We start from the raw sequence: 15,440 nt of genomic DNA, 5'->3' as shown, positions 1-15,440 counted from the left end.
ACATTTTTTTAGAGTTTTTTTTTGTTTTTTTGTTTTTTTTTTTTACATCTGTGGAATATAAGAGTATCTCCTCCATGAATATTTCTGGCAACCACAGTACATGGGGAAAAACTAACCGAGACAACTCCATGATTATAGCGAAGTACACTTCTTTGGTCTACAGTGAATTCGTCAGCTCCACTTGGGAGTAGTGATTTGCTAACTTTTTGGAGTTTCAGTAGTGCATTTGGTTTGCTTAATTTCACGATACTCTCAATTGCCTTTCAAATCAAACTTATACTGGACAGGTTCTAGAGATCATTTCGATTGGTTTTTGTGTTGACATTGGCAGTGGTGGGTGGACTGGATTTAGTGAACAATAAAATCAAAAGCACATTATGGAATCACAAATCCAAGGGTGTGTGAGAGATTTTGTGTACCTTGAGTTGATAGCATTTGAGCGTTCTCTTTATCATTCTGCAGTGGTGCTCAGGTACCACAAGTCTGTCTTTGTGGTTTGTTAAACTGGCCTGTATTAAAAACTCTGTAAGAGCAGGAGGTATGGGTCCAGAAACCTGGTTCTAATCCCAGCTCTGTCTCCTACTTGCCTTATGATCTCCTGCTACGTTGTGTACCTTTCTGCTGTAATTTTTTTTTCTTTAAATTAGGTAAGTAATCCTTGTCTAGCGTAACTCCCGTATATATTGTAAGGGGCAAATGTAGAAGCACAGGAAAAATATAGGAGATTAGAGCATCACATGATGTTTTAAAGTTTGATGGTCCTTAGCAATCGTCTGGTCCAATCTTTTACTTTCCAGAAGGATGAAAATGAGGCTCGGGGAGGGGAGATGAGTTAGGCATGATTACGTGGCTGAGTAATGTGATTTCCTCTTAAGAAATTTACCATGAAGGGGCGCCTGGGTGGCTCAGTCAGTTAAGCGTCTGCCTTCGGCTCAGGTCATGATCCCAGGGTCCTGGGTTCGAGTTCTGCATCGGGCTCCCTGCTCAGCGGGGAGTCCGATTCTCCCTCTCCTGCTCCCCCTGCTTGTGCTCTCTCTCTCTCTCTCTCAAATAAATAAATAAATAAAATTTTTTTTAAAAGAAGGAATTTACCACAAAAATATATGAATAAAATGAAATAGCCAAAATCAGTCATTGGATTGGCCCCCAATTATCAGTCTTAAAAGCTTACCTTATTAAATGCCTACAAAGAAAATACAGTTGCAAAATTATAAACATATAAAATGAATGTATTCTTCAAACTCACGCAAGGGGTCTACTTGTATGTGAAATTCCTATTTGGGGCAAGGGATTCTAAATGCTGACGAGCCTGAGAAATCCCACTGGCAGAATTAGCCTGCTTGATCACACGAGTCTGCCGCCAGTGTTGTTGAGAAAATACTTTTGGGCGCAGAATGTTGTAGGTAATTGGTGTGCTACCTAGTGACTGATTTAACAGATAGACCAGTGTCCTTCTGAAGGATCTGCCCTTGGGTTTTCATTTGAGTCCCAGCATGACATGTCCTTAAGTAAAAGGTGTGTATTGTTATCATTTCATTCCAGTAGATGGTGACACAAGATTACATGCTGAAGGCTGCCCTTGCCTCTCTTTGCCAGATTCCTCGTCAGCAATGGCCTGCAGACCAAACACGGGGTGTTTGAGATCACCCTGGAGACCGTGGACAGAGCCTTACCTGTGGTGACCAGGAACAGGGGGCTGAGACTGGCCGCAGGCACCACAGGCCTGCTTTCCCCTGACCTCCTCCAGCTGACCGACCCTGACACCCCAGCGGAGAAGCTCACCTTCGTGTTGGCCCAGCTCCCACAACAAGGCCAGCTGTACCTGCGGGGGACAGAGCTACTTCAACACAACTTCACTCAGCAGGATGTGGACAGCGGGGATGTGGCCTACCGGCACCTGGGAGGGGCCTCCCGGGTTGACTGCTTTACCTTTGTGGCCACAGATAGGACAAACCAAGGCTTTGTTGTGGATGGGAGAGTGGGCCAAGAGCCTGTGTCATTCACCATCCAGGCAAGTATGACAAACCCACGGGTCATTGGCACAGGTCTAGAGAAAACAACTTTCCTCTATTCCTTCCTTCTTCCTTTTTTTTTTTTTTTAAAGATTTTATTTATTTATTTGTCGGAGAGAGAGCCCAAGCAGGAGGAGTGACAGGCAGAGGGAGAAGCATGCTCCCCACAGAGCAGGGAGCCGGACGTGGGGCTCGATCCCAGGACCCTGGGATCATGACCTGAGCCAGAGGCAGACGCTTAACCTACTGAGCCACCCAGGCGTCCCGACCTTCCTTCTTTCATTAAAATATGTGCTGTGCGGTGGGTCTACAGCATGCCAGGCATATTAATATGGACATAATAATGCAAGGCATCAGACGTGTTCATATGGACAAGACAGAGGCGGTGCCTGCATGCAGGCTATGAGCAAGAGTCCGTGGTAAGACAGAAGCAGAAAACATGGGCTTTGGAGTCAGACTTGACTAGGTTGGAATTTATTGACTAGGTTTGCCGTTTATTAGCTGTATGACCTCAAGAGAGTCCTTTAAATCTTCTGATTCAACCTTTCCTCCTTTGAAAACCATCCCTTACAGCATTGTGGTGAGAATAAAATCAGATTAGATGTGGTAGACGCTAGTATATTCCCTGAAATATATTAGATATTCGATACCCTGTACCTACTGTTGTAATATCTAAGTGTACTATTATGATGCTGCCTATTGGTTTGCATCATCTACTGGCATTTTAACGGTTTTCCACTGAACACATGAAAATGTACAAGGCTGCATCAATATTACACGTGAAATAATGATGGGAAAACAACTGTAGCAGCTACGAGTGTTGGAGCGTTAGCTGTGGGTCAGACCCACTTCACGTAAAGCTCATTTCTTTCTCGGGAAGTTTTATTATCCACATTTAATAGGTGTTCAGTTCACAAGGTCAGTAATGTGATGAAAACCATATAAAGACCCCCAGTCTTTCTGATCCCCGGTTCTGTGCCCTTCCTCTGGCACAGCTCTGCCACAGTTGTGCTGACTAGTAGGATGATTTTGGGAGGGCATAATGTGTTTTTCTTTTTTTAGTCAAAACACATCACGCATGCTCTGTTTCTTACACCCTTGAATCCACTCTCCTTGGATGTAGTTTATCCTGTTCTACCCACTTCTACCAACTGTAGAAGAGAGAAATCTGCGGGTCACTGCAGGATACCTTCTGATTATGTAAAATAATCATAATTTTCCCTTGCTCTTTAGTCTCTGTATTGGTCAGGGTTTTCCAGGGGAACAGCACAAATGGGATGTCTATAGAGAAAGGAAAGGAAAAAGAGATTTATTTTCAGGAATTGGCTCACCATTGAAGGGTCTAACATGTCTAAAATCCGCAAGGCAGGCCAGCAGGATGGAAATCCCAGCAGGAATTGATGTTGCAAGTCTCAGGCCCAAAGGCAGTCTGGAGGCAGAATTGCTTCCTATCTAAGGGACCTCAGTCTTTGCTCTTAAGGTCTTCAACTGATTGGACAAGGCCCACCCACATTATGGTGGGTAATCTGCATTACTCAAAGTCAACTGACTGAAATGTTAATCACAACTAAAAAATACCTTCACAGCAACATCCAGCCTGCTGTTTGACCGAACAACAAGCATCATAGCCAGCAAAGTTGATGCATAAAATGAACAATCACAGCCTCTATCTAAGGTGGGATCTGAGTAGAAAGGTGGGGAGTCATGGTAACATAGAGTGGATGCTGGATGAGTCTTTGGCTCTAGGAAGGCCCAGAAAAATGTCATAAAATTATGATGCACTGGGAGAAGAGAGAAGGTACTGATATCATTGACACAGTATTAAAGAAGTACTTTGTATGTTGTAAAATTATTTTTTAATTATGTGTTTTAATTGTTATTTGTCTCATCTCACTCTTCAATCTATTAATATATTTTTTCCTGACTCCTCACTGCTCACACTAGGTAGAGAAATGTCACTGTACTGTCCAACCAATAATACTTTTCTCAGTCTATTTGGCTGCAAATTTATAGGAGTTATACATTCTAGTACAGGCATAAGAGTTCCTTCCTATGCTGCAGAGTAGAGAAGGAAAAGAGAGTAGAATTTAGAAGAAGTAACAGCCTGGGGCGCCTGGGTGGCTCAGTCATTAAGCGTCTGCCTTTGGCTCAGGTCATGATCCCAGGGTCCTGGGATCGAGCCCCGCATCGGGCTCCCTGCTCCACAAGAGGCCTGCTTCTCCTTCTCCCACTCCCCCTGCTTGTGTTCCCTCTTTCACTGTGTCTCTCTGTCGAATAAAGAAATAAAATCTTAAAAAAATAATAATAAAGAAGAAGTATCAGAACTTAAATCAGGCCTGTCCCAACACCAACATTCATCTTACAGAGAACAGTTATTGTAAGAGAGTGATCTCTTGGTAGTTGCAGAATTTACTGATAGGAAAATGTTGGATATATGTTGTAAAGGTTCTTTTTCATCCAAAGTACAAGGTATGTTTTGCCATACAATCCAGTTATGTGTAGATAAGGAAAACCTCAAACTTTCTCCCATAATTCCCCCAAATTTTCTGGTCTTTCAGAGCAGAGAGGTCAGGCAGTTTAGGGATTAAGTGGTGGATGCCCCTCAGTCTCTTGCCTTCAAGAGCTTCTTTGGTTAAGACAAGCTAATGTCCACCACTGAGTCACAAGTTTGCCCAAATAAATCTTCCAAGTGGGGGTGCACCACTCTTCTGGTCCCATCCTGAGTGGAACCGAGGGCAAAGCCGCCGGACTTCACAAGGATAAAACACAGCCATGTTCCGCTGATACCAGCGTGCACAACCTGACATCCATGTTGTAGGTAATCATGGCTGTCTGACCAGGACACTGCAGTCTTGCTGCAGTGAGTCTTGTACTCTTCTCTAAATGGGGATGGGGCTGGTGGTAAGGGAGGAAGGACCAGTGTCGCTGCTTTTGATGGTTTACGCGTGTCTGAGATGATTTTCAGTGAACCCAAGTTCTCAAAGGATGTAGCCTTCTTTTCCTTAAAAAAAAAAAAAAATGCCTTGGACTCCAGTATTTTCAAATGCTTCTGATCTACTAAGCCAGAAGACCTATTTTTGAAGAAGTTTAATGAGATTAGGGGCAAGTGTGACCCTTTGGTCACACAACAGGAGACACAACAGGAGACCATGTAACCAGAGTTTTTATTTTTAAAATATGTTTAAAAAATATTTTAAATATATTAAATATTTTAACATATATATTAAATATATAGTAAAAATTTAAATATATATGAATTTATGTTTATATAAAGATTTAAATATAAACAAATTTAAATATATATATTTAAAAAATATTTTTAAAACAAATGATCACAACAGCCATTCATTACTTTTGTAGCACTTTTGATTTTAAGGAAAATACAACATAAAAAAAAAACAACCCACACCTGCATTCAGCTGGTTATAACATTGAGGATTTTTTTCATGGCTCTGAGTATTTTTATTTTTCTCACCTGTCATTCACCATCCCTCCTACTAGCCTATTGGCCATCATGGTTGAAGGAGCTTCTCCCACAAAAGACCATGATCACTATTTGACTCCCTGCCTCCCACCCGATTGCACAGCTGAGGTTGTCATGCACACTTTTTAGAAGAGAATGACGGTAACTTTTCAAAGTTGTTGCCTGTTTCTACTCTTCATGATGTTATAAAAATTTCCTAATGTCATTAGATCTTTCTTGAAAACATAATTTTTAAAGGCTGAATACCATTCAGTGTCAGGTAGAGATGGTTTATAAATCCCCTGTTGGAATTACAGTTTTATGGATTTTTTTGTTAATTGCTATTATAAATTATATTTAATGAACATATATGAATATATGTGTGTGTATATATATATGTGTGTGTACCCGCACACATTTTGTGTACATATCTAATTATTTCTGCAGGACATACTCAAAAAAGTGAAAGTTTTGATCAGAGTATATATACATTATATACATACATACATATATATATATATATATGCCAAATTTCTTTCCAGAAAACTTGCACCCCTCCAGCAAAAGATAAAAATGCCTGCACCTCTAAACAGTTACCAACATGATGTATGATTATTTTTGTAAGTAAAAAAAGAACCTAGCTAACCTGAGAGGGAAAAAAATATTTGGTTGTTAGAAAATTCCATATAGAAATACGTAAAATACGTAATGAAGCCTGATATTTCCCCCACCCCAAGACAACTGAACAGGTTTGTGTAAATGCTCCCAGAATTTTGTCTATGTCGGTATGAACATATAGATGAACAAAAATGATACTATAGTCACCTCCTATTCTACAACTTACTGGGTTTTTTTGGTTGTTTTTTTTACCAGTTCACACTCAGTTGTGGAAATTATTTATTTTCAGTTCCTCCTACCTCGGTTTTTAAAATAGCTGAATAATAGTTTATTACATCATCCTATATATCATCCCATACAAGACTCTACAAGTCTTATCATGGCACTTTTTACTTAGCTAGGGTGAACCAAGATTTACAACAATATCATTCTGGGATAAATGAAGTTAAGAATTGAATGGTTAGGAGTAATAGGAATGGAGACCATGGTCCTACACTTGTTTTCCAGTATGAGTGGTGAACTGTGCTTCTCCATTCAAACCTGCTCCTTCCCTAACTTCCAACAGTCATTTGCAAGATGGACCGAGCTTCATACCATACCTGAATGAGGCCTTTTGCCGTATTAGAGCCTCTGTGCCTCTTGCACTCATGAGTAAGTTGCCCATCCACTCAGTATTTTTGCAAATTGAGTCTTCCTGTTTAGTGACCTGGTTCTCATCCTCCGTGAATTAAATACACAAATGCCTATAAATAATCACTTTTCAATTTTTTTCGTACTGAAGTATTTCTGGTTTTTTTGTTTGTTTTTAAGAGAGAGAGAGTGTGTGTGAGTGGGAGGGGAGGGACAGAGAGAGGGAGAGAAAGAATCTTAAGCAGGCTCCATGCTCTGTGTGGAGCCCACTCAGGGCTCGATCTCATAACTCTGAGATCAAGAGTCGGATGCTTAACCAGCTGAGCCACCCAGGTGCCCCACTGTTTCTGTTTCTTATCCAACATTTATGCCATTTGAGCAAAGACGTGCCCCCAAAACGTTCAATGCATTCGTGATGCATATCCTTATGTATATCTTTATAAGCTTATTTCTGTATATCACCAAATACTGGGAAAATGGAAGAATTCTCCTCTGGAGCTAGTGTTAAGTTTGCAGTACAATTCTTGGGTCAATTTTAATGTATTAATTCAACAAGTATCCCTTGAGCTGCTCTTACGGTTCAGTCGCTATGCCAGGTGCAGGGAATAAAGGGAAGGGTAGGTAGGGGTGGAGACATGATGTCTGCCATCAGGGAGATTATGTCCTAATAGGAGAGCCAGACAATGGACCATTAACAAAGCTGGATCAAAGTTTACAATGGAAAGTTAGCCTTTGTTCTAGGCATTATGATATTTACTGAGGATACGGTGAACGAGCCAGCCTTTAGCAGAAATGAACAAATGAGGAGGATAAGGAATCTGAAATTTGGGATAGATTATCATTGTTAACCATTAAAACCCTAGGTTGCTTGGAGATGAGAAACCTTTGTATAAGATTGTACATAATTATTGACTATCCAGGTTGACCAGTTGGACAAAACAGCCCCCTACATCACACACTTGCATTCCCCTTCTCAAGTGGGGCTCCTAAAAAATGGCTGTTACGGGATTTACCTCACTTCCCACGTGTTGAAGGCATCAGACCCTGACACCGATGACGATCTGATCATCTTTAAGATTTTACGAGGCCCCCAACATGGACATCTGGAGAACACAACAGGTACTGCCTTCCTTAATCCTTGTAATTGCTCATCTTAAAATACCCCGTAGCTGGCAAGGCTAGAGAGTAATTTAATTAAGTGTAGGCCCATTTGGTAAACACTCCCCAGGGCTTACTGATAGATTCAGTTTATAAATCAATATTGGTGCTAAAGAGGGTTTGAGGCTGAGCTTTCCTAAATTCATCTTGAGTGGAAGAATCAAATACCGATACACAGCTGTTTATTGTTTATAATTCTTTTTAACATCCAGATTATAATATATTCAGAGGAACACACAGTGTCAGGACCAATTTCATACTTGTGACTAATTTTCTTTTTATCAGGAATTCTAAATGATGTCAGTTCATTAACCAAAAAAAATTGGGAGGGCTATAATGGTTTCTCTGGATTGTACATTATTTCTGCTTTATGAAGACAATGATCAAAATATGTCGCTAAAAAGGATGGCACAGAATTAGAGATTTTATTACTGTATCTTCCTACTCTCCCTCTATTTTTATATTTTCTTTAAGGCACAATATTTCTGAGCCAAAGTAAATTTTAAGGCTAATTTAAGCTTATTGCATATGAGTTTTAAGATGCTTGCAATAATGTTAATTTCTTTAAAAATATATACTTTGGCTGTTTTTAAAGCTGTGCTTAAAATAAAATAGCCGTATAATTTATCAGCTTTTACTTAATATTTCGTATCACTCCCCTTGAAATTCATTTCTTTCTTTCTTGTAGGTGAATTTATCCATGAGAAATTTATCCAAAAGGACTTAAACAGTAAGACCATTCTTTACATCATAAACCCATCTTTGGAAGTGAATTCAGATATCATGGAATTTCAAATCATGGACCCCACAGGGAACTCTGCGACTCCTCAAATGTAAATGATTTTGCTTCTTTAGTCGTCTTATACGTAATGTCCAGAATATATCTGATTATGAATGTGAAATATTCTTTTCAAACAAAATCCAAAGATAAATTGGTAGGCCATTTTAGAAGCTCATCGAATTTATTTTGCAGAAAGAGTTTTCTTTCTAATGTGTGATAATGGGAAAGCCAGTAGCCTTATAGGGTATGGGAATATTGAAAAGTTAGGGTATAGAGTGCTGGATCATTCATATTACTCATGTAAATGCATACACTTTCGCACACAGAGCGGTTTCTGTCTTGATAATTCACTCACATCCAGGACTGCGCTTGCAGGCTCATGGAGGAATCGTGCAGCAAGAGGTCACTCGAGGACTGCGTTAGTAACCAGTCTTTGAAAATACCTACAGCAGGAAGAATGTGGTAGGCAGGAAGGGCCCGCAAAACCTCTCTCACCTCCGAAGAAACAAACAAACAAACAACCTCCCAAATGATTACTTGAGACTGCTTCTATAAATTAATAAACAGATCACAGGTAAGATGAAGACAGTGTAAAAGGGAAAATAGACTTGGAAAAATACTAAGAGACACTTCGAAATTGTATGAAATGTACAAGGGTAACATCCTCACAATGAACAAGAGGAACCATCCTAATATTTCTGACGGGGCCCCTGTTCTCAATTTCTCTTGAATGTAGAGCCTTAATAACTTACCAGTTATCAGATAATCACAGAAATATTAAAATCAGAGTCCGATTCTCCTAATGCTGTGTTTTTCTTTTGAAATTTGACACCTTTCCCAGTGCTCTCATAGAAAAGTTGCTCATTTATCCAATTTCAGTGTTTGCTGTAACCTCGTAAAACCACACATCGTAAGCGAGTACAGCCCCTTTCTGGACCTTTTATGACAGAATATGGACAAAGGAAGAAAACAAATTCACCTCTGTTCTCGCCATTCCTAACTTTTTCTGGCTCTGAATTGTAGTTCCAACAATTGCCAGCAGAGGTCTCTATAGTCATTGTTAGAAAAATGTATCCTCCGCAAAATTCATTCCCGGAGTCCCGCCTCCATTTGCCCTGATAAAGGGTAGTACCTGGCTCAGATTCATAATCTTCACAGATTTTTATTGAGTGGCTATCATATGCCAGGTTCCACAGTCCTAGATGTTGGGGAAACAGGCATGAATAAGGAAGACCTGGGCTTTGCCGTTAAGCTATAATCATGAGTTTATAAAACTAAAATGGAGGACCACCACCCATTCAACTGATCTTGTCCAGGAGAAATGATTCCTTGGCATTGCGGTCTTTATAGAAAATATATTACCTAATTGCAATTTCAGACGAGTGTCTTCTAGTTCTCAAGAAAATGAAGAAAAGTCCTGCTCCAAAATCATTAATAAATTGATTACATTTGCTTTTTAATAATTCAACTAAAGAACAGAACTATGGACCAGACTTGTTGGTGACCTAATGCTCACTGCTGTGCCTCCACATGTGAACGTAGCATGGCTGAGAGGATTTTTTTTCTCCCGCCGTGGTGCTAGATTGATACCGCTTCAACTGCACACCCTTTTCATTCCTCATTGTTACAAAGGGCATTGCTTTTGAAGATGATTTATGTTGTTAAGTAATTCTCAAATTCATAGGAGAATCACAGAAGAATTTATAACCTTAATTGAGGCTATTTTAAATAGACTCCTGCTTCTGTGATATCAATTTTCATGTACCTTGCTAAAGAGATTTTTAAATCAGCTTGAAATGATTGGAACCAACGGAACAAGATGATGCAAAATATGCCTGTCAGGGCTTAACCCAGAAGTCATTCTGATTTGATTCTGACATATATTGTTTTCTTTAGAGTGGTAGGGGGAGATAGAAATTACTCAGCACTTCCCTTCATAATTTGTGAGTGGTATAATTGTCCCTAACCTCATTTATAAAATAGATGTTTTTTGGAGCAAGAAGCCGGTTATTCCAGTAAGAAACAATGTTGTGAATAGTCGTCTTTCCAAAACAGCCCGCAAGAGCCTAGTTATATGCACAATATATATTACAGGTATTTGCAGTACAATTGTTTTCTACTGTTTCTTTTTTTTTAAGATACTGTTTATTTACTTGAGCGAGCGAGAGAGCGAGCGAGAGCACAAGCAGGGGAGGGGCAGAGGGAGAGGGAGAAGCAGACTCCCCGCTGAGCAGGGAGCCCGATGCACGGCTCGATCCCAGGACGCCGAAATCATAACCTGAGCTGAAGGAAGAGGATTAAGCAAGTGAGCCATCCAGGCGCCCTCTACTCTGCTTCATTGCTCTTCTTTAATCATCACAACCACCAATCAGTTAGGTACCATCATAATCCAGAGTTTATACATGAGAAAACTGAAACACGGAGATAGGAGGTGACTCGTGTAGGCTCATGCAACTAATTAGTGAAGGAAGGTTTTCCTTATTGCACTAAAGAACTTCTTGCCCTCTCTTAACAAGTCAGCTAAACTGGCCTCCCGGGAAAGGAGCGGCAGACTTATCTCCCTTCTTTCTCTCCAGTCATTGACCACCCAGGCAGCAAAAAAGGAGGAATCCATACTCTTTTTTAAAAAAGTAAGTTACAGCTATTAATATGAACGTGTGCTCCATGTCCAACACACTGGGAATTATGGTATAGATAACAAACAAAAAGCCACTGGACTTAGAGTCAAAGAACAGGGCTTGAGCTTTGGGTCTGCCTTTGACCTACGTGATTGTGCAAGCCTTAGTTATCGCTTCTGTCAGATGAGGGCGATATCACAATTTGTTTAGAGAAACAAATGAGACAAAACATGTGAGAGCATCTTGTACATTTAAAGTCCTTGACAAATGTAACTTGCGGTGGTGGTTGCTGTTGTTCATTCATATGAGTACAAGACTGACTATTTTGAAGAAGTATCCTGGAGACATCTGGTGGCCCATCTCTAATTAGAAATCGATTCTGAGATGATTCACGAAGTAAACAGTCAATATGCTTCTTCATCAATAAGCTAAGTCTTGTGTAATTTTATGTTCTTGTATGGCTTGGACAGGATTAATAGATTAATACTCTGTTTATTTGGCGGGGTGAAAACCTTCTGTAATAAAGCTAGAGGGAACATTGGGTACAATCTGGAGCAGAAAGGAGGCTCTTTTAAAAACCAAGAGGGACCCGTGTTCAGAATCTTGATTGCTAGTAAATTTTTGCTATTGCAACATTTCTATAGAATATCAAATCTGAAGGGTCAATAGATATTCCATTAGAAAAGGTGTTAGGAAATCTTGATTTAATCAAGTTCTTGCTAGCTAGCTAACTTGCATGCTGTTTAACTACATCACATCCCAGAATCATGGAGATGCTCCTGTGGGAATTTCTGCAACAGGGATATAGTATGTAGCATATCTCAACTTGATTTGACTATATGGGGCACTACCCTGCCCCAGACTAGCTCATGGAACAAATTTTTCATGGAATACGTTTGGGAGACATTTTATCGTAAATAGAAATTATTTTATAACACTGAGATTCATGGAAATTTGCATAAAGATTTAGATTTGGCCAAGTGCCTAAATTTTAGGCACTGTGCTAGGTGCTTTCACATATGTTGTCTAATTTAATTTGCAAAATACAATGCTCTGAGGCTGATAAGGAGATCAGGCTCAAAGCATTTAAGTAATTGGCCAGAAGTCATGAAAGGAGTAAATGGCAGAGCTGAAAGTGAACCCTGACCTCAAGACCTCAGAGTGAGCGCTCATCTTTATTGGCTCGTGCCTTGGCGTGACTCACTCACACGCCAGATCGGTTCTCTAGCCCCGCTCCCATCTCAAGATGGTCCACAGAGCTCCCAAACTCAGCTAAACAGGACTCACACTGTTCAAAAATGCCTTTGCAGACCACAGAATGCAGCCAGCTTCTGACCAAGGCAGTTTCTTCACGCATCTCCTGCATTGATCTCCTTCGGTTCTCACTGGGACAAAAAGTGAACTTCAAAAGAAAAGTTGACCCGTGCTGAAATTCCTCATCGCTCTGGGTCACTTCTCCAGCTGCTGCACGATTCCAAGGACTGATTCTTCTCCTCCCTCTGGCTACCCTTATTCATTCCTGGCTTTGGAAGAGAAGGGACAAATAGAGATCAAACAGCAAAGGAATTTCTAACAGGCACGCCCCGCGAGGCTTTAGCAACTTTTATGAAACACCTTGCGGGGGAAGAGGTTGAAACTCTTGGCGAGGTAAAGTTTTCACGTTACCTGAAAGCCGGAAGTTGGAGTGCTTTTCTCCGGATAGATTGAAGAAAGCGCAGAAGAAGGAAAGGGAAATGGCACTTATTAAGCACTCACTGTGTACAGGTGCTCTATACATATAAACAAATTTTAATTTACATCATTTGACATGAGTATAATTCTCATTTTAAAGCTAATGAAAACTGAGACCTTGGGAGACTGGGTAACTGACCAGAATCAGACACTATTAAGTGGTTGCAAGGTGTGTCTGACGGTAAAGCACTTGTTTTGGGTACTTAGTGTGCTGCCTCCTGGCTAAACACTGTTTTCTCATTACCACAAGAGAAAGACAAAATGGAAAACACAGGTGTTCATAGCATGAGATTATGGAGATTAATAACATCCTCTCTGAATTGATAAGTTGTAGAATACTCGGAAAAATATTTTTTAGCCTTTCAGTTTTCTTAAGTCATATGCTACTTGATTATACATGAAGATCTAGTTGGAAGAATAATTTAATCACAATTTTAGCTTTTATAAAACCTTTCACTGAGAAACTCAAAATACTTAATGAGTATTCATTAAGGCTCATTTAAGCCCTTTGAAGTACAGACTCATCATTATTTACACTTTGGGAAGTGAGGAAACTGAGGCATAGAACAGCTAAGTGCCTTTTTCACACACTCTTGTTAACCTAGATTAATATCCCAAATCCCAAGCTGGGGTTTTAATCCCAAGTCTTTCCTTCAGTTAATTGTTTCTTCATATAAATGACTCAAGTAGCCACAAAATGAAATATCAGAAAAAAAAAATATATATATATAAATATTTACAGCAACACTCTTGATAGTTTGGGCCAGGTAATTCTTTGTCACGGGCTGGGGGTGAGCTGGGGCAGGCAGGGTGTCCTGTGCATTGCATGCTGTTTACAGCATCCCTCGTCTCTACCCGTGAAATGCCACTATCACCCTCCTCCCAGCTGTGACAATCAAAGCTGTCCCTAGACATTGCCAAATGTTGAGAATCATGCACATACCTTAGAAGATACCAGAGGCGTGTGTTAAGCAATCATGCTTTATGGTCCAGTGCTCTTTGGTCAACACCATCCTTTCTCGATACTCTAATAAAGGACGATCATAGCTAAAGAACCAAAGAAAGGACTAGAAAGAACATGTGAGGATCATCTATCCTAGCATCTTTTTCAAATTTTGTGAAACATGATGTTAATAGGGCCAGGGAGACGGAAGGTTTCGGTGATCAACTTAGCTTGGGAAACAGTGAGTAAACAAGGTCCCTTCATTCGTTGAACAGATATCTATTGAGCACTTACTGTTTTCCAGCCACTCTCCAGGGGACTTGGGAATACATCAGTGAACCAAAGGCCCCTGTTTACTCGGGAGCATACTTCATATCTAAATAAATTAAATAGTATGTTCTACATGATACTACTTTGGAACATGAAAAAGTTGGTCAGGATTAAGGGGGATCACAGATGCTGGGCTTAAGGGATGGATTACAATTTTATTTTTTACTTTTTATTTTTTTAAAGATCTTTATTTTTTTAAAGAGAGAGATCACAGGCAGGGAGGAGGCGGGGAAGGAGAAGCAGGCTTCCTGCTCGATGTGAGGCTCGATGTGGGGCTTGATGTGGGGCTCGATCCCAGGACCCTGGGATCACGACCTGAGCCGAAGGCAGACGCTTAATGACTGAGCCACCCAGGCGCCTGTGGATTGCAATTTTAAGTTGGTTATTTAAATGGCTTTTCTTATATTCATACCAAAAGTTAGAGGAACGTCAACAAAAATGTTATCTGAGAATTAACTGACTGAAATCTACAATAAAAGTGCAGCATATCTAATATTACTACTTATAAATTATGTCCTATACATCCTTAAATCAGTATTAAACACACACACACACACACACACACACACACATCTTCCCTCTGGAGAGTCCATTGTTAAAATATTTATAGTCATATCACTGCTTATATGAATATATAAAATATAACAAGGCAATATGTAAATTTAAAATATATGCTGAAGTTAAACAAAAGAAGAGGCATTAAATGGAGACAGGAAGCAAAACAAAGCAAGACAGTTTCCTTGTGCTGCACTTTGAGATCATTTTGTGCATGGCAGAGGGACCAGAAGCCTCATGACTTCTAATCCGATTTAATCTCCACTGATCAATCCTATGGCTTCCATTCACAGTAGCGATTGTTGGGAATTCAAATTCAGTTTCCCCATTAAATCAAATTTCCTGTTGTGATAAGTGCCTCGCAATCACTGAGGGAAATGTTTCTCAACTGAGGATGACTTACCCCTCAGGGACATTTGAAAATTTCTGGAAGCAGTTTTGATTGGAGGGGCTGATGTGACTGCATCTAGTGGGCAGAGGCCAGGGACGATGCTAACCATCTTCCAATGCACAGGCCAGCTCAGCCACAAAGAACTATCTGGTCCCAAAGTCAATAGTGTCCAGGTTAGAAACCATGACCTGGGGCTTTAAGGAGTTCTCA

The 15,440-nt window shown here is 40.2% G+C and overlaps 1 protein-coding gene across 8 annotated transcripts in view; it reads left to right on the top strand.

The window, feature by feature from the left end:
- FREM1 (FRAS1 related extracellular matrix 1) overlaps positions 1-15,440 on the top strand; it is a 182,671-nt gene that overhangs the window by 137,033 nt on the left and 30,198 nt on the right. For 6 of the 8 annotated variants that reach the window (XR_012374776.1, XM_073880813.1, XM_025887859.2 and 3 more), the window contains 3 exons: positions 1,597-2,011; positions 7,644-7,842; positions 8,570-8,714. Coding sequence is in view for 7 of the 8 variants with exons in the window: in XM_073880813.1 (XP_073736914.1) it covers positions 1,597-2,011; positions 7,644-7,842; positions 8,570-8,714 (759 nt within the window). In the remaining variant the exon portion in view is untranslated. Of the gene's footprint in view, positions 1-1,542; positions 2,012-7,643; positions 7,843-8,569; positions 8,715-15,440 lie in introns of those variants that run through there. The other 2 variants (XM_073880815.1, XM_073880816.1) reach the window with 2 other exon arrangements.

The sequence above is a fragment of the Callorhinus ursinus genome, unplaced genomic scaffold (genome assembly GCF_003265705.2).
Source record: "Callorhinus ursinus isolate GAN/ISIS: 27379988/994484 unplaced genomic scaffold, GSC_fseal_2.0 scaffold39, whole genome shotgun sequence".
Taxonomy (NCBI): Eukaryota; Metazoa; Chordata; class Mammalia; order Carnivora; family Otariidae; genus Callorhinus; species Callorhinus ursinus.
Note: the sequence above shows the minus strand (reverse complement) of the source record. Positions and strands in the feature narration are given on the sequence as shown.